At 40.4% G+C, this 24,568-nt stretch overlaps 1 protein-coding gene across 1 annotated transcript in view; it reads left to right on the top strand.

Annotated features, from left to right (window-relative positions):
• XRN2 (5'-3' exoribonuclease 2) overlaps positions 1-22,253 on the top strand; it is a 70,128-nt gene extending 47,875 nt beyond the window's left edge. Inside the window, exons 23-30 of the mRNA XM_073628138.1 lie at positions 2,729-2,808; positions 3,917-3,973; positions 5,994-6,062; positions 6,148-6,282; positions 8,841-8,977; positions 19,155-19,218; positions 21,219-21,315; positions 21,731-22,253. Of these exons, the coding sequence (XP_073484239.1) occupies positions 2,729-2,808; positions 3,917-3,973; positions 5,994-6,062; positions 6,148-6,282; positions 8,841-8,977; positions 19,155-19,218; positions 21,219-21,315; positions 21,731-21,796 (705 nt within the window). The 3' untranslated portion in view covers positions 21,797-22,253. The remainder of the gene's footprint in view (positions 1-2,728; positions 2,809-3,916; positions 3,974-5,993; positions 6,063-6,147; positions 6,283-8,840; positions 8,978-19,154; positions 19,219-21,218; positions 21,316-21,730) is intronic.
• The last annotated feature ends 2,315 nt before the right edge of the window (positions 22,254-24,568 follow it).

Raw genomic sequence — 24,568 nt, 5'->3', positions numbered from 1 at the left:
GCGCACTTGGTTAAAATCTGGCTATTAGATTGGGAGTTGCTGCTTCCTCAGCTTAGCCTGGTTATGTGTCTGTCCTGGTGCCCTCTGCTTCCCATGCTGATTTACCCGATTTTTACTGTAAGCGTGCTATAAATTTTTGCTAATCAGTTTCTTTTGTTCTAACGTGGATCCCGCATGCCTGTTTTTCTGTTTTGAAAGGCACTGGCTTACCTCGGATCCCTTTGTGGAAGTTGCAGGACACTATTACTCCATAATTCTCTTGTGACCTGGATGGAACTTTTTGGTGCCATTGATTCTGGGGTACTGAAGCTGGAACTTGTGATTTGTGTATTTTCTACTAGACCAGTAGAGGTTGTCATTTTATGTCCCAGGACTCTACTAACAGTTAACGTCTTTAGAACCCATTCTGGCTTTGAACGTAACTTGTCAAATTGTGCTGGAATGGTCTAAATCCTTAAAGGAGCTCTCCACAGCTATAGTAGATTTCTTTCCTGATTGAGCAGGTTTCTGAAGCACTACTCTACATCTTTGATAGCCAGCAGGAAGTATGTAGGCTTGTCTATTTGTATGTGTCTGTCTATACATATGCGCAGAAAGCATGTTTTAAATTGCTGGACTGTGGACACTGCATCCAAAGAATGCCTGACCCGCTTGGTCTTCAAGGAACAACTGCTCAGCAGACCTATTTTTTGTTCCCTTGGTGTTTTCTGAACCTTAAAGACCCTTGCTCCTAGTCCCTGTGCCAGTTTGGCCTCGGGAGCGATGTCCCAACCTGTTCCCTGTTCTTACCTGAAAATATTTTGTCCCCATGGTACATGTAAGACAATAAGCTGAGCTTAGAATTCACGAGATCCAAAATTCCAGTCCCTCCCCAGAGTACCTTGTGACCCACATGAACGTGGTCAGCTAGGATATGTACTTATTGATCACAGTCCCACCAGGATTTGTGACTCCTGATTTTGCTGTCCATAGCAGTCTGTCAAATTGTATTTCTGCACATCAAAAGTTCAATTTTTCAGGTACTTCCACTACGTGCAAAAAATATTTATTTGCTGCTTACGGCAGTCAGTCAAATCATTCGATTTTTGGTGAGAAGTTCATAAACTCTTGCAAGGAGTGCAGGCGTTGTTTGATATTTGTCCCTAGATTTTGCATTTGCTACAGGGACCGATGTGATAAGTTGTATGTAAATTCACTGACCCTGCCTGATCTTATACAAGATCCTCACTTTTCAACCCTATGGCCTCATGCACACTGGATGTTTTTGGATGTTTTTTACAGCAGCTGTTTTTGGCTTCAGATGGTTTTTTCTACAGTCAATAAATTCCCCATCATGTTATCCTATGTGTCCATACACACATAGGCTCTTAACAGTTTTTGGCTGGGGTGTTTTTTGGCTTTAAAAAAACAAAACTAGTGGGCTCTGAGAGGCGTTTTTCAGCTGTTAAATACTGATAAACGCTCAAACGTGGCTCACCAGCGTTCTTTGATGTTTTTGATCCAGCGGAAAAACGCTGTTGCAAAAACGTTGAAAAACTCACTGCAAGGCTACTGGCATTTTTATAACGTTATTTTAATGCCTAGTGTGCATGAGGCCTTAATGTTGATCCCCAAGCAGTTAAAGGAATTCTAAAGGCAGAAGCTTTGTTCTTAATGTATTCTTTGCATTAAGATAAAATACCTTGTGTGTAGCAGCCTCCCCAGCACCCCCTAATTTACCTACTTGAGCCCCAACTCTCTCCAGACATGTCCATGAGTGTGTTAGCCATCCGGGACTCTCCTCCTGATTGACTGAGACACAGCAACGGCACCATTGGCTTCCGTAGCTGTAATTCAGCTTTAAAGCGGGAGTAAACTCCCATCTTTGACTTGTACCTATTGGTAAAGCATATAATGAGGCTTGCATATGGGTACTGTAAATATCTTCTAAACATGCATCGTTTAGGAAATATTTACTGTATATGCAGCCAATGACGTAACCGGCACATGCGTTCTGAAGGAACAGCTGTCCGGACCATTCAGAGTCCTGTGCTGTAAATGGCGTCTCCCCTCAGCATGTACAGGAGTGATGTCGTCGCGGCTCCTGCCAGTCACACAGCTGGAGTCCGCAGGCCCAGAAGGAAGATTTGTGAAGAAGGAAGCGGCCTCCAGCGGAGACTGCGCTTTGCTGCAGTGCGTCATTTTTAGGCAAGTTTCACATAATGTTAAGCAATGCATACTAGCACATTATGCCTTTTTACCTTTTCAGGTCAAAGAAAAAAAAAATGGCACTGTGGTTTACTACTGTTTTAAGGACTTAATAAAGTGTTTGAAAGCCATCTCTAGAGCTCTGTTCTTGCTTTTGGGCCCTGCCATTAATCTGATCCTTGCTGTGACTTAACTTTGCCAGATTATGTCTGACGGTTTAAAATACCTTTTAAGAGATCGGACTACTGCAGCGCTTGATGGCACACTTATAAAGCATCTGTAGCAGATGGCTGTAGCATTAAATTTTAGCTTTGATGCTTTGCCAAATACTTCCCATCTCATTTCTTGCATATCTCTCATGTCGGTGCATATACATAGGGCACTTTGGCTAAAGTGTTAGGCCGTGGAACCGTTTGAGCCACATGGCCTAGAGTGTTTGTGTTCGGATTATTTTTTCCATTTGTTGGTCACTTTTTTAACTCTGAACTGTGAAAACTTCATAAAAACGTCTCGATTTTACATTTCTGATGTCTTTCCTTAGCCAACAGACATTCCACCTGAACTGTGCCATGGCATTCAGGGAAAAATGGATACTGATGATGGAGCTGTTCTTCCAGACGTGTAAGGAAACTGCATTTCCATATTGTAGTGTTGATATGTTGGAAAAGTTTCTGATTTTTCTGTTCCGTTCACATATGGAAAATTCAGACAGATGGAGAGATGTACTCCTTTAGTAATCGTATTCCTAAAAATACACTTAAACTGTAACCATTAAATTAATTATATATTAACAATATGTACACTCGCAAACCTGGGTGATATGCACTTCTCTTCACTAAAATAATGTAGCAAAGAATTATCGTACAAAGAAAAACAGGAATTTTATTCATAATTCAGGCATAATGGGGTTCTTTTTACATATGCTGAGGCTGTGTTTAGAAACTGCTTTTCTAAACACACAGCCCCCTCTTTGCCAGATTACATGTTCCAGGAATGTGCTTGGGAATCACTCTCCCAAACACCACAGCGCTGTCAGTTTACATACGCCAAGGAAAATGTGTTCAAGAACTTATCAGACACACCTGGATGTATCAGATCTCTCCCAACCCCCCCCCCCTCCCCCCATGTGTTTCTCAGCTCCAGTCCCCAAGTACACCCAACAGGTCAGCTTTTTCAGGCTTTCCATTATTTTGCACAGTTGATTTGATCAGTTTCACTGCTGTAGTAATTACCACAGCCGTTTCATCTGAGGGAAATCCTGAAAACGTGACCTGTTGTGGGTACTTGAGGACTTGAGAAACATTGATCTAGAGTTCAGCTGTCTTTGGGCCTCTTATTGACTGGCAGGGGGTGATGCACTCCATAAACAGGACTTGGCCATTCTGGCACACGAGGACTGTACCGGCAGTGTAAGCTGAGCTGCACATGTGCAGCTCAGTTTACATGCTGGAGACCTGTGACAGTAGAACTTTCGCTTAAAGGTAGCCCATTCAATGTGGATGACCTGGCAGTGCACCATAATGCATGAAATTTGGAAAAACTTTTTTTTTTTTTTCTTTTTTTTTTTTTACACAGCACACTACAATGCACAGATTATATTTTTTTATTGTATGTTTTGGTGCTTTAAATGTCATGAAATGGATCAGAATGCCCTCTGTGTACAGACATTGTTTTATTGTTTGTAGATAACTGAACTTTTTAAGTAAGTACTTGTTAAATTCTATTTCAGGACAGTGGAATCTCCCGTTCCCATGTTACGGAATTTGAGTCAGAATTCTTCTATTAGGTTTGTATTAAAATTTAATATGACTTGTCTTTCTCTGAGGCTTGGTTTTCAGATGAGACTTCAGTCGCACAGAATCACATGACCATGGAAATTGCATTATTCTCTATGGTGCCTGTTCACATCAATGCAGCACAGTATGGCACATTTTTTTGGAAAAGGGTCTTGTGCTACTTTGGTACAATTGCAGCTGCTATTTTGGCACTTTAGACTTCAATGGAAACTCATGTACATGCATTTTTTACAGCCTTTTGGAGGTTAAGGAGCAGGCACGTGCTAGAGTCCAAACAATAGATCATCCCTTCTGTCAGTAGGGATTCCCAGCTGTCAGTTGAATGTAAAAGCAGGACAGAAATAAAAAATGGCATGGGGTCCCCCCTAAAATCCATACCAGACCCTTATTGGAGCATGCGGCCTGGGGGGGGATGAGCGTGCAGCTCCCACCCCATCATGAACCATACCAGGCCACATGCCCTTAACATGTTAAGGACATGGGCCTCTTCTCCATAATCCTGGACCTGTGTCTGCGGGTGGGGGGCTTATTTGAATCTGGAAGTCCCTTTCAACAATAAGGGGGCCCTAGATCCTGCTCCTCCCATGTGAATGAGTAAGGGTACCCCTACCCATTCACAAAACACAGGTGTTTTTTGACAAGCCCTTAAAAAAAAAAAAAAAAAAAATCCCCTGATCTAAATCGATCATTACTCATGTCGTCCAGCGATGCAAGTCCACATCAATCACGATGGACAGCCACCGACCTGCATGAACAGGAAAAAAAAGCTACCGACGCCCATTCCATCCCATCCCTTGCCAGGGCACTGAATGACATCTTTGGATTCCCTGCAGCTGAAGTAAACAAAGGGGTGGGGGCAACCTGTGGCATCATTGACCATATATGGGCATGTCCATTTACCGTCAGTGACCTCGCCAAGTGACACCACCCCTTATGATGTCATTGGTCAAATATGTGTTCGTTTTTAAACTGTCACTGGGTAAACTCGTCCCTTTGTTTTCTTCAGTGTTGGAGAACTGGAGATGCAATTCTGAGACAGAAGTGGGCGGGTGTCAGACAGCGTGTGGGGTTTTTTTTTTTTTTTTTTTTTTTTTTTTTTTTTTCCTTCTTAATTGTTTACCATGCAGTTCAGCGGCTGTCCATCGATTGACAGTTGGGATGAGTCATTGGTTGTCCCTACCAAAAAACTCAGTGTTAAAATGCAACCAAGTCGCACTACATAATCTCTGACGATCGAATCATAGCTGCACTGGTGTGAACGTAGCCTTAACCGTTTGCTGAAAAGCCGCCGTTATACTGCGGCAGGTTGGCTCGGCTGCGTAAATCGCCATAGCTGTACGTCTGTCCCTTTTTTAATAGCTATAGCAGGCGCACGTCGTCGGAGCTGATGCCTGTGGCTGCTATGCCTGCCGGCCCCCTGTGGCCACTCCACAGAGCAAGAACGGGTCAGTGTAAACAAACATCCCCGTTTTGAGGGGAATAGTGAGAGATCGTCTATTCCTAGTGATCAGAAACAGCGAGCGATCTCTCTGTACTCCCAGTCAGTCCACTCCCCCCACATGTACAAAAATACATACCCTAAACTGCCACTGCCTATTGTGGCATACCTGCGGGCTTGATCCCAAGCCACGCTGCTGGTGTCTATAGACTGTGCCTCAGCTCCACCTCCCCCACTCACTCATTTCAGGATTTGATTGTCGGGAGCCTATGGCTCCCACGGTTTCCTCGCTATCTTGTGAGGAGGGAGAGAGTGGCTGCTTTCAAGCACAGCACTGGATCAAGAATTGGCTCAGTTAAGTATAAGGTGGGAGTTGCACACAGATGTTTTTTTTTTACCTTCATGTATAGAATGCATGAAGGCAAAAAAAAAAACCCTACCTTTTCAACCGCTTTATTGATGGCATTGCTTTGTTGGTGCCGAAGGTATAAGGTAACTGTACATAACCCAGTTTTTGTGTGAACTCTACATATACAGTGCATGCAATTTTATGACTTCTCTATTTATCTTAGTATCAAATTTAAAGACCCACAATATACCGATGGCTATGTCTTCAAAGCAGTGGTTCTGCAAGGAGCAAAGTGAGTACTTGTTTCTTTAAGTAAAGAAAGTATATAGAATATTTTCTCCTCCTTTTTAATGTTCAACGTTGCTGTAATTATATAGGAAACCAGCAATAACCTTAAAACCTGGAGACTGGGAGCGAACTAACAACAATGGCAGGCCCTGGAGACCACGCCTTGGCTTCAGCTCTGACCGCAAGCCAGTTCACTTGGAGCAGTCTGCTTTCAGGACTTTGGGGTAAATAGCCTTGTTCTTTAACTATCGATTTCCTGAAAATTGTATATGTTACTGCAAAGGTGCCTAAACATAGTGTGACGGAATTAAAACTATTTGATTAGATCTTGAATATAACCATGGAAAATTTTTTTTTACTCAGTTAAACAATTTATCTTTCAAAACTCAGATATTGGGCATCATTGGTCACTACTAAACTTTTTTGTATTTTAAAGTGATATTCACAATAAAATACACTCAAGCCAGCACTTTCACATAAAGAAGAGTCTTTATTTTCCCTTCTGTTGTCCATGCTGCTTAATGCTGCTTCGATCACTAGAAATGATCCACTAGTAAACAGACACTTCCATAGTCCCCTGCAGCTTTAACTTGTTTCTCCTGCTAACCTCCACATTGCTACTGTCTCCTGCGGTGATGTAGAGGTCAGGGGGAGCTAGCGAGAGCTATGGGGCACTACTTAGATTGACACTCCCAGAAATGACGGTTTCCCAGCAGAATTCAGTGGGCCATATCTAGTGATCAGCATTTTGTGGTGTGGGCTGCAAAAAAAGAATGTATCTTTTTCTTTTACAGGTATGTTCTTCAGTGTATGTGATCATGTGACAAGGTTCTTTAACCCTTTCATGACTAAGCCTATTTTTGAAATGTGGTGTTTACAAGTTAAAATCTATATTTTTTGCTAGAAAATTACTTAGAGTTCACAAACATTATATATATTTTTTTTAGCAGAGAATCTAGAGAATAAAATGGCGATTGTTGCAATATTTTTTATCACACGGTATTTGTGCAGCGGTGTTTTAAACGCAAATTTTTGGAAAAGGGACACTTTCATGAATTTTAAAAAATCCAAACCGTAAAGTTGCCCCAATTTTTTTGTATAATGTGAAAGATGATGTTACGCCGAGTAAATAGATACCAAACATGTCACCCTTTATAATTGCACACACTCGTGGAATGGCGACAAACTACGGTACCTATGAATTTCCATAGGCGACGCTTTAAATTTTTTTTACTGTTACCAGGTTTGAGTTACAGAGGAGGTTTAGGGCTAGAATTATTGCTCTCGCTCTGTCGATCGCAGCGATATCTCACATGTGTGATTTGAACACCTTTTACATATGCGGGCGCGACTTCCGTATGCGTTTTCTTCGCTGGACAGGGGCGCTTTAAAAAAAATTTTTTTTTTTTTTTTTATACTTGTAAATTGTGTTTAAAAAAAAACTTTTTTTTTTTTTTTTTTTTTTTTTTTTTTTTAAATTTTATTGCTATCACAAGGAATGTAAACATCCCTTGTGACAGTAATAGGTGGTGACAGGTACTCTTTATGGAGGGATCGGGGGGTCTAAAAGACCCCCGATCCCTCCTTTGCACTTCAGTGTTCAGATCGCCGAAAACTGTATTTTTTTTTTTAAAACCGGTGCCATTGGCAGCCGAGTACACGGGAAGTGACGTCATGACGTCGCTTCCGCGTTTACATTGAGAAGGCTGGAACGAAGCCGCCCACAGCTTCGTTCCAGCCTGCCCCCATTGGACACCGGGCTTCCCGATCGCACGGGAGGCCCAGTAAGAGCGGCGGGAGGGGGGGGGGGGGATGTCCCCTCCCGCTCCTCCAGTATAACAGCCGAGCGGCTTTTAGCCGCATCGGTTGTTATATACGGGTAGCCGATCGCCGGCTCTAAACAACGGTACCGGGATGATGCCTGCTGCTGCGGGCATCATCCCGGTATAACCCCGGAAAGCCGAGTACGCAGATGTGCGTACGGTCGGCGGGAAGGGGTTAAAAAAAAAAACCCATAAAATGCATATAGCATGGCAAGCAAACTTACCATATAGAATGAAGTCAGTAACAGTCTTACTGGGCACTGCCTTCTTGATCCCAGATGGCAGCCGCCTCAACAGCCTTGGCTGTCATTCAGGGGCACTTTCTTGTAATCTCGCACAGGCATGATGAGTGTTTCTTACAGCAGCTCATGGAGAAGGACACAAGATAATTGAGACCGGCAAATTTGGGCCTCAAGTAGAAGTCTGATGCAGCCCAAACCTGTCAGTGCTGACCTGCTGGCAACATGCAGCACCAGGGCACTCAACAGTGAAGGAGATGTAGCTACCAGTGTGCCAATACAGTGAGGTCTCGGCAGTGGGTGGAGCTAGGTGTTGGTGGGCAGTACAGCCAGAGGCTGCATGATTTTAATAAACATGCCCAAAGCTTCCTTCATACTGATGTGTTTACATCAGGACTAGAGAAGAGAGAGATCTATATCCCTATCGTGCAAAAATGTCCAGTCCCCTGGACAGGAAACATTGGAAAGCCACTGAAGGGTGACTTTTTTTTCTGGAAGAACTAATGAATATGCAAGCTGCAAGGAGGTAAATGGAGGCGACATTATTACATGGTACACATGTGCCAAGTCTACGGATTATAGGTTTTGCCTGGAGTGGAGTTTGGAAATAGTTGGATTTTTTTTGCTGCATTTAGTTTGCATTGTAAGCTCTTGTGAGCAGGTTTCTGGTTTTAATGGTATTTCAAATGCTAAAGATGTACTTAAATTTGAACATTTTAGGCATGTGTTGCCACAATCCCGGGGGCATCAAAGAGATGGACTGTACAGCAATGCCCCACCACCTGGAGCTTTTAACCCTGTAAATGCATACCGGATGCCCAGCCACCACCAGCCACCATTGTTCAGTACTCCACCAAGTAAGTTGAATTTTTGTGTCTAGCTTCTATGTCTTTCCTCACACTGAAACATTTTTAGGTCTTTTGCTTTACTCCTTTTCCATTTGCATAGTAAGAGAAAAAAAAAAAAAAGTAAAGTATAACAACTTTGTGACCACTAATACCCCTTTGTAGGCCCCTGTCATACAATGGCCCAAGCCATTAGAACATCAGTGCTGCAGAAGAAAATGAAGCATGTACACCTGTGGGCATTCTCAGACCCCGGTGTTAAATTGACAGATTAGTCATAGATGCCAATGTCAAACTTAGCATTGCCAGGTAACTTGATTAGTCCTAAGTTCTTGACCTTCTAGTCATGAAATGTTTAAACTCTAGGCAGATATAAAAGACACAATAATGCAACTCTGTAATCAAATGTATTTTCTTTAGGCTATGGGAGCGGCCTAACAGGTTATACTTCCCACCTGTTCATGCACACCTTTAAGCCTTTTCTTACTGTTAAAGATGGGAATTTTCCCCCCTTCAATATGTCATTTTGTGATGCTGGATTATCTCAACCCTTGAGACAACCAGGGGATTCCTCAGAGACTTGATGCCATAGGCCACCTGAACCTGATTTTTTTTTTTTTTTTTTTTTTTTTTTTTTTTTTGCTATCAGTTGCCAGACAGCTGCTGCTCTCCACTCTCCCTTAAGGATGTACCTACACCCTTCCAAAAAATCCCCCTCCCCCCTGTCCTTTCATTGTCCAGGTGGCAAGGTCCGTCCTGACACCCACCTTCAGCCTTTTTTGTCTGACAGATCTATGCTACAAAAATAGATTGTGGCCTTCCTGTCAGCACTATTTTAAAGTGGTTCTAAAGGCTCGTGTGTGTGTGTTTTTTTTTTTTTCTCTCTTCCTTTTACCTGCTGTGCAGCACCCCCTCCCCTAATACTTAAGCCCCATCTCGATCCAGTGATGCGCACGAGTGACTTGGCTCTCCGGGGACTCTGCCTCCTTTCTGTCAATTGCAGCCAGTGAGCCAATCGGGGGCCAGATGGGGCGGGGGCCGAGCCGCACGGCTCTGTGTGTGAATGGAGCCGCAGCTCAGGAGCTTGGGTGCCCCCATTGCAAGCTGCTTGCTCTAGGGTCACTCGGCAGTAGGGAGGTGCCAGTAGCCCCAGCGAGGGTCAGTGTCTCTTGTTTTAACCACTTGCTTACTGGGCACATAAACCCCCCCTCCTTCCCAGGCCAGTTTTCATCTTGAATTGCGCGTTCATAAAACACTGTACCCAAATTAATTTTTATTTTTTTGCCACAAATAGAGCTTTCTTTTGGTGGTATGTTATCACCTCTGGGTTTTTTTTTTTTTGTTAAACATTAAAATTAAAAAAGACAATTTAAAAGAAAAAAAAAATACAAAACCGTTTTATATTTTTTTCATTTTGAAAACCGGTAATGTTTCTCCTTCATTGGTGGGCACTGTTAGGCGACATGGGTGGGCACTGTTAGGCGGCATTGGTGGGCGGCACAGATGGGCACATGAGGCGGCTTCGCCCCTTCCTCTTTGGGACCGATGTCCCTTCAACAGAAAACGGTGATCGGCTTTTTTTTTTTTTTTTTTTTTTTTTTTTTTTCTGAAATACACAATACAGCCTGGGTGTCAGAGGAGGGAGCAGCACAAGGAGCCAATGAGTTCATGTGCTGACCAATAGCATTAGTCCCAAAAATATTGTTGTGCTGTCAAATGGAACAGTGTGTTCATAAATCAGTGCTGATTAATATATAAAAGTCAACCATAAATTAAGAATTTCCACCAAAAGGAGAAAATATTTTCACACATTCAAATGTGCCATCATGTGATTATAAAGCAGCTTACCAGACATATGAAGCCTGCCCACTTGTAAATGTCAGATTATGGTCTGGTGGGTTGATTGATACTGGCTATCAGACTGAGGACATCCAATACCAAAAAAAAAAAATTCTGTATTGCAGGTTAATCCTGCAGCAAAATCCTAGTTTTATTTTATCTTTTTAATGGGTCGTTTGTGGTTTGCGGAGCTAGCCTAGCGTACACGAGTACACTCGTCTATGTATGTATGTATATTGGCGGCCGGCGCTCACTCCGCACAATCAGCAGGGGGGATCGGCGTATAACACGCACCCACGATTTTCCCCTGATTTTAAGTTATACGCAAATAAATACAAATATATATATATACCCCCAGTATCTCACAAGTGAGTACACCCCTCCATATTTTGTAAGTTATTTTATTATATCTTTTCATGTGACAACACTGAGGACTTTTACACTTTGCTACAATGTGAATTAGTGAGTGTACAGCTTGTATAACTGTGTAAATTTGCTGTCCCCGCAAAATAACTCAACACACAGCCATTAATGTCTAAACCGCTGGCAACAAAAGTGAGTACACCCCCTAAGTGAAAATGTCCAAATTGGATCCAATTAGCCATTTTTCCTCCCCCGGTGTCATGTGACTCGTTAGTGTTACAAGGTCTCACGTGTGAATGGGGAGCAGGTGTGTTAAATTTGGTGTTATCGCTCTCACTCTCTTACTAGTCACGAAGTTCAACATGGCACCTCATGGCAAAAGAACTCTGAGAATATGAAAATTATTTTTGCTCTACATAAAGATGGGCTAGACTATAAGATTGCCAAGACCCTGAAACTTAGCTGCAGCACGATGGCCAAGACCATACAGCTGTTTAACAGGACAGGTTCCACTCAGAACAGGCCTTTACCATGGTTGACCAAAGTTGAGTGCTTCTTTGGGAAATAGACGTAGGAGTGCTGCCAGCATTGCTGCAGAGGTTGAAGGGTCAGCCTGTCGGTGCTCAGACCATGCACCACACACTGCATCAAATTGGTCTGCATAGCTGTCATCCCAGAAGGAAGCCTCTTCTAAAGATGATGCACAAGAAAGCCCGCAAACAGTTTGCTGAAGACAAGCAGACTAAGGACATAGATTACTGGAACAATGTCCTGTGGTCTGATGAGACCAAGATAAATATATTTGGTTCAGAAGGTGCCAAGCGTGTGTGGCGACAGCCAGGTTAGTACAAAGACTACTGTGTCTTGCCCACAGTCGAGCATGGTGGTTGGGAGTGTCATGGTCTGGGGCTGCATGAGTGCTGCTGGCACTGGGGAGCTTCAGTGTCATTTCTTCAGTGTTGTCACATGAAAAGATATAATAAAATATTTACAAAAATGTGAGGGGTGTACTCACTTATGTGAGATACTGTGTGTGTATATATGTGTATATATATGTGTGTGTATATGTATGTGTACGTATGTATGTGTGTATGTGTATATATATATATATATATATATATATATATATATATATATATATATATATATATATATATATATATATATATATATATATATATATATATATATAAATTTATTTTGCAAGCAGATTGTACACAGCTGCAGCTTGAGGGTTTTTTTTTTTTGGGGGGGGGGGGGGGGGGGGTCATATACTACCTTTAAAAAAAAATTCAGATTCAGACCCTGTAAAATGCTGCAGTCTAATACAGTTGCATGGTATCGTTTTCTTGGCCTTGTAAGCATGAGGCATATAACACAGCTGCAGCAAGTAGCGCAATTTACCAGCAATAAGGTGTAGTATCGGTTAACCTCTTAAGAAGGCACAAAGTTTTGAGCTAAGGTGTCAGCATATTCCTGTATATAAAAGGAGATATTAATGGAAATTGACTTACTCTGGCGGAGGCTGTGAATGACAACTAGATTGGAGAAAAACTGTGCCTTGAAGGAAAGGAGCATAAAATGGATTTGGTGTATTTACCGCAGCGGTGTCTAGTACACGCACAAAGTGACAAAACCAGGAAGAAGGGCAACGCGGTCAATCAAACAGCCACCTCTTTCAAGTGTCTGCAGTGGGTGTTCCTTTATGCATTTCCTTGATTTGACATTGATGTACCAATTTTCAGCTGATGAATAATTGGCTATATGCTGATAACTTGCGGAAGTCAAGTACAGTCTGCCAGCACTCTTACTGAATGGCAGATTCAGTTTATGCAAACCCGAGTGTCTGATTTCTGACTGTTTCATCGTAGTCGGTAAACTTGTCAGTTAGCTGAGTTGGAAAGTGATTTTGATTAGTGCAATCAGTAAACATGAGGTCTCCTCTTTGATTGCTGGGCTGATTAGGTAAATACTCTCTTAAGTAGCTGTTTGGAGCCTTTAGTTTATAGTTTTTCTATCTAGGCTTTAGAATCAACATGGCTCCTTTTTTTTTTTTCCTCCCCCTGAAATGTACTTTTTATTTTTGAAGTACCATTTAGTTTCATCAGATGCGTTCAGGCTTCAAGATCAGTATGGGAAATAAAATACATCTCCTATAAGATATTGCTGCATTAATATGAATAAGTAGTTGTACTTGTGGATGTTTAGTCAACTAAAACGTACAGAATTTTCTTCTAGGGTTACCCGTCAGAAAATTATTTCAACATTGTTGCCTTTTTATTATTTTGTATGTTGACTGGGTTAGTGTATATCTGCTTAGAGAAACTCCAGCACCTCTGGTACTTTTTTGCTAAATCGAGGAAAAAAAAAAAAAAGATCTTGCGCCATACATGCTTTGGGCTTATGAGCAAAGTAACAGGTTTGTTTTAGAGCAGACTTTATTTCAAAAAGTGAATATTTGCTCTTGTGAACATCTAAAAATCTTAATGGTGCTTAACAGTAGTGTTTTTTTTTCTCTCTCTACACCACTGTTAAGCACCATTAATATTTTTCTATCACAAGAGCAAATATTCACTTTTTGAAATAAAGTCTGCTCGAAAACAAACCTGTTACTTTGCTCATAATGGCTTAAGATTCTTTTTTTTTTTTTTTTTTTCTCTAAGTTTTTTCTTCTGAAAAATCAGTGCACTTCCTGTGCATAGTCCTGAGCCTTGTAGGTGTTCCTGTAGTCCTGAGCCTTTTTTATCTGCAATGGTAATTACTCTAAGGTACTGCTACCTTTTAAGAGAAGTTTGGGAATCTCAAAAAAATATATAACATTCACACTCTCTTGCCTAGATGGCTGCAGCTGTCCCCCATCACCTGTAAGACTGAGAACCAAGCGCTCAAATGCCACTGATCGCTCAGCTCTTGGTCCTCAGCTGTTGGCTGAAAATGGGTCACAGGCGTGCAGAATTGGCTGCACTCCTGTGGCCCACAGGAGAAGTATAGCCAAAAAAAAGCTTTGACCATACTTTTTCTAACTGCTAATCTCAGGAGATTTAGCACAAGATGCTGCTATTGTCATGCTTACTGTTTTCCTTGCTGGAAAGGTAGCTGTACCTGAAGACTTGCAGACAAGCTTCTAGGGGTGCAACGGATCAAAAAACTCACAGTTCGGATCGTTCCTCGGATCAGGAGTCATGGTTCGAATCATTTTCGGATCAAAAAAAAAAAAATCTCCCCCGCTGTAATATCCACAATCTCCCTATTGGCAGGGTATTGGCGGGTATATTGGCAGGGTATGGCAGAGTATTGCAGCAGGGCATTGTTGACATCTGATCTCTCCCCTCCACTGTACAGATCAGTACACAGAGGGGAGAGAGGTTTGTTACAAGTGATGGAGCGGTCACGGGCTAAACGGCCGCCGGGTGTACCAAGATGGCCACCGCCCCGGAGCTAGGCCGAAGCTGCGGCCTTTCCTATGGCCGAGGCCACAGAGCGCTCCGCGGATCGCGGGTGTCCCGATCTGCGGAGCTTGATCCGTACGGATCGATGACGATCCGTTGCACCCCTACAAGCTTCCCTCTGCTTATTTATTGTGGCCGTCCCACTTCCCTGTTCTGCTTTTCTCAGGATTTGCATTTTTGACCTCCATTTTAGTTCTTTCATTCTTATTAACTAATATGGCAGCACATAATTTAAAGGGATTTAAAAAGCCAAAAAGTAGGGATTGCCTGCTAACAAAATACACCCTGTAGAAACACTAAATGATTTTTTTGTAAACACGTTTGAATACCAAATTGTTAAAGCAATTCAGCCAAAGTCTTCCTTAAAGTGGTATTAAACCCAAAAGCAAACCTTTTTTTATATTGCAGCTTACCAATTCCTAGCTGCGGTGGCTGTATTTGTTTTTTTTAGGCTTTCTTTTTACTTTTCATCTGGTGTAGAGAGAGAGAGGGTGTGTGTATGAGACAAACCATTTAACATGGACAGGGGTGCTTACAATGATTAGTTTTTTTTTTTTATTTTATTCATGTATGACCTTTATCCCAAAAGAGAAAAGTTGCTGTAACTACAGTTTGAGCTGGCGTTTGGCTTCAGTTTGTTAGTATACCAAAATCTGCTAATGCATTTAATACATGGAAAATGTGTCAATGAAGTTTCATCCATCCACCTCCACTTGTTCAGACGGGGAAATTTGGTTGAAACATTGTAAGATAGAACAGCCTTTTTAAACCAGGGTGTCTTTAGGGGTACCTTGGCAAAATGCCTAGAAATTGCCCAAAAATTGTATACAAGCCAGTGGGTGGCTCAAGCCTGCCTATTAGTTACATAATGTAGACAAGGGATTGCAACGCTCACAAAGGAAAGCCGCCTGGATGTAAAGTGAAGTCCACGATGGGGTGCTCTGGCTGTGTTGTCCGAACAAGACTTAGACAATCGTAGGAAAGAAGAGCCGGCAACTCCATGTCCATATCAAATGTAAATACTTTTATTGGCACATGTTAAAGTACAAGCAGATGCGTTTCGGCACACCGCCTTGATCACTGCAGCAATCAAGGCGGTGTGCCGGAATGCGTCTGCATTTGTACTTTTTTAACGTGCCAATAAAAGTATTTAAATTTGATATGGACATGGAGTTGCCAGCCCTTCTTCCTTCTACTATTGGTTACATAAAGCAACAAGTTTTTATTGTGCACCATTACAACCTTCCAGCCACCAGTGTCCTAACAAACAAAATCAGTTTATAAGGAGAATGTTGTGCACTTGCACAGCATCCTTGTTTTTCCTTCTTTAGCTCTGGGATCACATTAGCTTAAGGAGAAACATTGGAATACTAATCAGTACCAGTGTGCAAAGGTGTTTGAACGTTGGAAGAATAATCGCCTCCTAGCATTGGGGGTCTTACGGTTTGTGCTTGTAAAACTATTTGTTTCGTTTTTAAACTTTAAAATGAGGTGCCGAAAGATTTATGGAATTTTAAAGGGTGCCTTGACCAAAAGGTCGAGAAACACTGGGTTTGAATGACCACATTCATGGTGCAGTCTATATTGGGTTTTAAAAGGGGGGGGGAACAAAAAAATAAAAATAACATATACTGTGTGCACATTTTATAGGTTTCATCTACTGTATTGCACAGTGCAAAGATTTTCCACCTTAATTCCTTTCAGCTCTTTTGGCCACTCGTGAGTTCTGGTTTATGGCGGCAAGTGTTACTGATTGGCTTCCTGAGCAGCCAACTAGCTGCCCGCATGCATGTCCCAGCCCCCTTAATCATGGCTGAGCGCTGCATATTAAACCAGAATGTCACCTGAGGGAGCCTAGAACAGCAGTCATCTGAGTGTTACACCTTAGATTAGATGGGAAACAGGGTAAAAATAGGTTAGTCATTAATGGTACATTTGTGTGATTTATTATCTAAGGCCCCACTTAAATTTACATGTCTGCTTACTTCTATTCTACACTGTATTCCCTAAAGCATTTAATAAACTGGTATACTCGGTAACGATTGCTGTTTTATTTTGAGGTCGGACACATTTTTGGTTTTTGTAATACAGTAATTTCACCAGTGTATCGATTAGAAAAAACAAAGCTGTTTACAGGAGCTTTTATAATTTGGTTTTGCCCAAACAATGATCATCTCACAGCAGCCTAAAGATTTGCAAGCTACACAATTTGTAGTGTTGTGTACTGAATGAGCATCTATTGATTAGAAGCCTTTCATGCTGTGCAGTGGCCAATCTTGTTTAGACGGAGAGCATCCATCTAATTGCCTGTTTTGTTGTGGCTGTGTTACTAATGTAGTATTGTGGGAAACAAAGGAAAGGGTGGGTGGTCCTTCAGCACGCACACTTTCTCTTCAAAGAGGGTCTGCATCTGAAACAGATATTGCTATTTGCTCTGAGCCAGTTAAACCGAATTATAAGTAGATGTTTGCAGTGCAATATACACCAAAGGTAACCTCAAGGCAGGCATGTTTCTGAAATTGTTATATGCAAGACCCATCATGACCCAGTATTCACAAAGTAGCCATAAGTTATTTGCCCTTTCTATGTAGATGGTATTTTGTCATTGCTTATGCTGTGTTGTACTGGATATGTGACTGTAATCTGATGTTGTATTAAGAGGGGGTAAGATGTGATATGTAGTAACCTTTAGCAGCTAGTTGCTTATTTAGACTGTCTTGTGGTAATGTGCATTAAGACTTAAATGAGTTGTTAGCACACCTTAATGCACCAGAAATGTACTATTTTCTCACGCTACAAGGCGCAGTTTGTGTGTTGTGGTGCAATTCAGTGCAGTTGCTTTGCCTGCTACTGTAACACTGCGATGGGATGGCATTCAAAATGAATGGCACTGTGGTGTGTGTAATACCTTGTGTTGTGGTACACTGTGCATTACCATAATGCAGGAGTGAAAAATGGGTTTTAGAAGTTTTTGGGGTGTTTTTGTTATACCAATGACTATTTCCGATTGGGTATAAATGTTGTCGCACAAATATTTTTGGCAGCGATTTGTCAAATGATTATGGCAAAATTTTTCTTCCATCTTCACATAATTTCTGCTAACAAAAAATGGACAACCTGGTGCTTCTAATTACCGCATCATAGGATGTAATGGGCATTTCTTTATAGGAGGTCAGTTTGAATGGTCAGTCCACCTTTAAAATTTTATTTGTGCGGTGTGATGAATCACTCTGGCCTCTTACATCTGTCAGGGACTCCAGTGATCAAATATTCTTTTAACATCCCTCTCAGAAATGGCTGCAGCCTGTGGGTGGAACTGTGAATTCTGTTGCAGAGATTTTACCGTTTGATATCTAAAATAAAAAATGAAATCGCCTACTGGGTTCTGTCGACCAGCATCTACCCCCAAAACTGATGCAGTTTTGAGTGGATCTACACTTCATGGAATACTGCAGAGTGCTTTTTTTTTTTTTTTTTTTCCCCATTTTTACCTAAGGCTTCAATTCATGTACACTGCTGCTGATGAACGGACATTTAGGAGCAGTTGGGCATTTTTATTCTTTTCTGCTGCCCCTGAACTTTCCTCTCTTAGCAGTACATGTACTCTGAGGTGTTTATACTTGTTTCCAGGCAGTTGAGATTAGAAGCATTTTTTAGAAAGCAAAAAAATACGTTAAGAATGTATGTTCAGAGGCATTTGAAGCGCCAAATGCCTGTAACGGCGTGTAAACACGGTAGCTCATGTTTATAGCCGCTTTTTGTTTATAGGCGTTTTTTAAGATACATTTGGAGATACATTTGTGATCATTTGCAATGCAAAAAACGCTTCTAAACGCACACGCGGCATGTAAACGCGGCACCACAGACATCTTGACCGTTACTAGCTGTCAAATTCCATCGTTCAGGAGAGGTTTTAAAACTACCCATGTACATGAAGCCTAATGCCTTGTACACACGATAGGATTTTCCGACAGCAAAAACCGTGGCTTTTTTTCCCACGGATGTTGGCTCAAACTTGTCTTGCATACACACGGTCGCACAAATGTTGTCGGAAATTCCGAACGTCAAGAACGCGGTGACGTACAACACGTACGACGAGCCGAGAAAAATGAAGTTCAATAGCCAGTGCAGCTCTTCTGCTTGATTCTGAGCATGCGTGGACTTTTGTGCGTCAGAATTGTGTACACACGCTCGGACTTTCCAACAACAAGTTTTGTTGTCGGATAATTTGAGAACCTGCTCTCAAACATTTGTTGGCTGAAATTCCGAAAACAAATGTTCTATGGAGCCTACACACAGTCGGACTTTCCGACAAGCTCACATCCAACATTTGTTGTTGGAAAATCCTATCGTGTGTACAGGGCATAAGAATCATCGATGTAGTTTGTTTAAAAAAAAAAAAGTAGTAAAATGTAAGATATTAAAGATTTTTGTTTTTTATACATTTAGATGAACATGTACTGCACTATATGTACTGTACTGCATTTATTTAGGCTTGTGTTGTACTTTTTCTCTTAACAAGAGTTTGTATTTTGTAGTTCCCAGAGTGCAGAATGCGTGGGCTAGTCATCCACCGCGTTACAACCAGCCACCACAACAAAGGTAGGTTTTATAGAGACTTTCAAATAAAAACCTTGCCTTATAAACATGAACAGATACCTGGATCTTGCACATTAACATGACTTGCTGCTGTCATACTGCCATTTCACTTTTATCTCCTAGCTAAGAACCTGATACTTCTGAAAACCTGAACAGAGACTGGGATTTAAGGACAGGCTAAACAAATTTCTTTTTAGACTTGCTGAGGAAATTAATGAGGCATAACTAATGGTGTTCCACTCTATAAGCTCTATGCTGTGACTGGCGTGTTAGCACAGACCAGCTATTGATTCTTGCTACAAACCTCTTGAAGTCCTAATCAACTTCTCTGGTAGAACTTTTTCAAGCCTGACAAGCCCATTGTAGGACAGTGTCACTGTAGGTCAGTAGTTATTAGTTGCCACTGAAAACAGTTTCTTTAACTACTTAAGTCTCAACTGAATTAAAAGCAGAAGGGTCTTGGTGGAGGATTATGGAATCCACGGACTAATAAGCGTCAAGCAATAAAAGGAATGTGACCTGGTTTTGTAATGACATATGTTCACTGACAAAACACGTAGGTTTGTGAAGTTCCATACTTGCCTTTTACATTGACGTTATATTGAGCTCTTTTTAATTTTAAGTCCATTATACGTATTTAGTATATTTGTTTCTAGTGTCCCCTAAATGTCGTGTAATTGTCATATTTGGGTTTATTTACTAAAGCTAGGGAGCAAAATTTTGTCAGTTCTGCATAAAAACCAGTGCGCTTTCAGGTTTTATTGAACAAGCTGAAGCTAGAAGCTGATTGGTTTCTATGCAGAAGTGTGACTAATTTTGCACTCTTTAGCTTTGGTAATTAAACCCTGTTGTATTAACCAACGTTACATCCTGAGCAGAGAAAAGTAGCCCTTAAGTAGCTAATCCATATTTTAGACTGGCTGGGAAAATAGAACCCCTAGTTGTTGCTTGTTCATCTTGGTTTTAATAGGTACATGTAGCATTCCCATAAATTCATAAAACAAAACACAAAATTTGACTTGCCCCTTTAAAATTTCATGTTTGTCTTTTCCATATTAGATATTTTATAATTTTTATTTTATATAAGGGTGAGAGGGTTATATTAGTCCAGAATATATATCAGCATATAAAATCAGGCAAGACTTTATTAGGGCACAGTACAATATGCTACAGTAGCCAGTCATTGTCTCTGGAGTGACCGTAAACATCTGGTTGCTATGAGTTACTGTACTTTGCTCTTCCTTGCTGCTGGTATTAAGTATGTCTGTCTGATATTTCTTTTGCCATTACTGAGATTTGAGCAGATAGGCATTAGACAGGTGAAGTTTTATATATATGACCATACCTGTATGGTAGGGCTTGTGAGAGGTAGGCTTATGTTTGTGGTTGGTTTTTAAATCGGTTTGATGCCCCAGGGCAATTAAAATATTTGCTGCAGCAAGTATTATGGGGTGCTAATCTAGATCATAATAGATGTTGAGTTTGTGTTCCCATATACACTGTATACCAAATGTCAGTCTATGCCAATTAGTGCTGATGTTGCTAGGTCACGGCGGTCAATTGAAAACCACATCAATAGAACTTGAAAAGGTTTTCCCCCCGATCAGACCTTCTGACATATTGCACAGAATAATGGATGGGAAAGAAAAAAACTGACAAGGCCCCTACCCTAGATTCAGAATTCTTTGCTGTAAGAATTCATTTGCAATCTGCAATTAACTCGAAAGAATAGTAAGCCTTAGAGGGTCTGGACTTTGAGAAAATAAAGCATTCTCCTGAGCTGCTTATGTTTACCCTTTGGATAAGGTACTCTGGCTTGGAAACCTAGTGCATGTTGTGTGTTTCCTTCTAAACACAATGTCTTGTTGCGGTTTCTGGTAGCGTTCTTTTGTTTAACTCTTTTAAACCCCCAAAGTGCAGAGAATGTCTATAAAATGGTAATGCAGAAATGTAAAAATATTTGATGTACAGTTGACTAACTTTGATGCCTGTTTGTTTTGTAGACATTATGGGCACAACCCAGCCCAGCATTATCCAAACCCTGGACATGGTGGAGCAAGTAACTACTATCAGCGCCACAGTAACGATTGGAATAGACAAGTAAGTACAAACCTAATGTGATGTAAAAAAAAAGTATTGAATTGCACTTTTTTTTCATCTGTGTTATGCTCCATTTATGGGTGAGCAATTACATACTAGAGGACTGTGCTTGAAATCTACTAAAAAACCACACACAGACACAAAACAATGGAAAACCTGTTTGCGTGTTTTTTGTTTTTGTTTTTTTGTCCAATTGTGTTTATGGGAGCACAATGATGGACACGTCAGCAAAATCTCCTTTCTATTCAGCATATTTAAAGATGTTTTGAGTCTACTTAAACTTCTGCTTAGTTTGATATTGTTGCTTTTGTTGCTTTTGTCACGAAGCATTGTTGGCTTACGAGACTGAATTAAATGATTTGCTTTTGCACATCCTAATCCAGTAAACAAACTCTTAATTTTATGTGTGTTGCAGCCCTACAACCAGGGAAGGAATTACCAAATGCCACCCCAGTCGGGAAGATACAACAACCGGAAGTAAATTTCTTCAGCAACATTTTTAAACAGCCTGTGTTAGGAGCCTTCTGTAATAGCATCCAGTTTCATTTTTAACATTAAAGCTCCCAACATTTGTATGTGTAAATCTGTAATTTTTTTTTCGGTGTAGTTTTTTTTTTTTTTGTTGTTTTTGTTTTTTATTTTGCTTTCTTGAATCAGAACTGTATGTAAAATTTGTCTGGAAAAATGGTGTTTAAAATATTGGCACCTGCAATCTGTGAATTCATCTGATAAAATGTTAAGGATACCTTGGTAAATCTAGCAAGACTAAGGCCATGCCACCTTGTTTTGTACAGGAAGATTTTTTTTTTCCTCTATCTTACAGTCGGTATTGTTGTCTGGAGTATTTTTTAAAATATATTTGCCTCCTTTATTAATTGTTTGTATGTAGTCTTTTAATTTCTGCTGAAACTTTTATAAAGATCTCCACAAATGGCAAATTAAGGTTTCCTGTGTGTATTTATTTTCTTTTTTCACAAAGATCACTCTTTTTTCCCAAAGATCACTCTTTTAAGAAAGCGTATGAAATTAGTTTGAGATGTGCAGGTTTAGTACTATATTTAATAGTCTTGTGTGTTTTGTGTATTCTGCTCCACAACAGAGGAGGTATCAATTTTAGGTAGGTTAAGGCATTTCAATATTATTGGCTATAGTGTTTTAGAAGTTGGTTTTAAGTTGCTGACAGCACATACAATTGGTATTAAATTGTTTTATTTAAAGAAGAATTTTCAGGTTTCACAGAAAACAATAATAGTATCAAAAGAAAAAAAAAAGTTTAAAGTGACATACCAAAAATCACTGCAACATGACCGTGCAGCACATGCAAATTTAAGCCATTTGCTACGTAAAAATGTGTTCATGTCTGAGAGATCCATTCTAAGAGCCATGTGATGCAATTCTTTAAAGTATGTGTGTATGTAGATATATATATATATAATATTTTTGCATTTGGGGTGTGTTTATCTACAGTCTTTCAAGTGATTTAATCTGAGACCTTTAAATACCCATCACAGCACATTTGAAAACTCGTGGCAACAATGTTCAGGAGTGCACATTACTGCTTGAGTTTTTAGTTGAACCATCAGATGAGCACAGTGTGCACACCAAGATTTGTGAGGAAGACACAAGTGAGCCTTGCTCAAAAACGTATACAAAAAAACTAAAGTATTTATACCTGCAGAGAAATTTTGTATACTGAACTTAAAAAATATGCTGTGCAGCCCAACTTTCTCTTTTTGTCTTAAACATATCATTGAATTATACTGAAGTAAATCCATGCTGCAGTTTTCTAACATATTACATTATGATGGCATAGATAGTTTTATGAATCTTCCCCCCTTTTTTTGTATTTTCTTTTGTTTTTTTAGAATATTTTGCCCTAAACGTTATTTCTAAAAATGTCTCTTTATTGTGTTAGTGTTTTCTGCCCATTCTCTAGATGAATGACTGTATGGTATTTTTTTTTTTTTTTTATTCAGATTTATTACTTCTGTTTTTAGAAGAGCACACACGGACCTTCTAACATATTCGCACTTCTAGTTAAGCGCCCCTTAACTATTTTTGAAAAGATGGGGGGGGGGGGGGGGGGTCTAAGGGTTGAGCTTCATGGGTTATTTTTGTCTTGTGCTTAATGATTTAACCTCTTGTTGCCATTCACCTCATTTGCAATGTGTGCTGCAAATGAGGTGATTGCTAACAAGTGGTTAAATGACTCAGTAGCATGAGATTCAAGTCGCCCACGTAGCTTCTCTTTTTCCAAAGGAAAAAATGGTTGTGCAGGTATAGTAGAAGTGTGTCATTTGTTTTTTTCATGTTGTGATTGGATAGAAACCAACAACTCATGTACGCAGAAATAAATGGGAGTTTATGTATTTGCTAATTTAATAGCCTGTGAATGAAATTCAATGTTTTTATCTGCTGTGTGGGGTAAATTGAATAGGGAAGATTTTGTTCATTGTAAAATAGGCTTCTGCTGCATTAAATCTCTGTATGAAAAGTCTTTGTTTGCATATTTGATACACAGAACCATAAAAGCAAGCGTTGCTTTCTGTGCTAGACCTATGTTCCTATGCTGTTTTTTTATTTTTTTTATTTTTTCCCCTCTAGTATATCTGAATAGGAAATGTTTTACATAGAGGAGTGGTGATTGTCTTGGTGGTTTAGGTCTACCTGTTTGTTTTCTGACATTTCTTATATTCTTGTAGAAAACGTGTTTTTTTTTTTCCTCCTATGATGAACCCAATGAGCAACAAAGCAGAGTAATAAAGTAGGATCATACAATAGAACCAAATTTGTTATGCAGGTTGCAGGGGGGAACACTTTTCTAATGTACAGGAAAAAAAAAAAATATTACAACCCGGTCTGAAAGAACTTGGTGTGTCTAAACCAAATAACAAAGTCATAGCTTCAATGTGGTGGTTGCATTAGTTTTCTAATCCTGTTGGTAACATATTTTAGGACAACTGTCATTCCAAATGGTCAATGGAACCCCCACATTATTTGCTGGTTTCCAGTTCATGGTAAAAAAAACCTATGCTGAAAGAAATATGTAGTCTATTGCTGAAAATGCAAGTTGCCCAGCTGTCATGCTGATCCCATGGTTTCATTACTTTTGGGTCACAGAAGTATGCATTATGTGAAGTTAGAATTCTTGATCTGCATACTTATACTAGTTTATCAACTATTGAACATTTCCTCTCAAGCTGCAAGTTAGTAGCGGGGTACATGCATTTGTGTGAACCAGACATAAATGTCC

This window comes from Aquarana catesbeiana, linkage group LG04 (assembly GCF_042186555.1).
Source record: "Aquarana catesbeiana isolate 2022-GZ linkage group LG04, ASM4218655v1, whole genome shotgun sequence".
In the NCBI taxonomy this organism is placed as follows: domain Eukaryota; kingdom Metazoa; phylum Chordata; class Amphibia; order Anura; family Ranidae; genus Aquarana; species Aquarana catesbeiana.
This window is presented reverse-complemented; position numbering and strand designations above follow the sequence as displayed.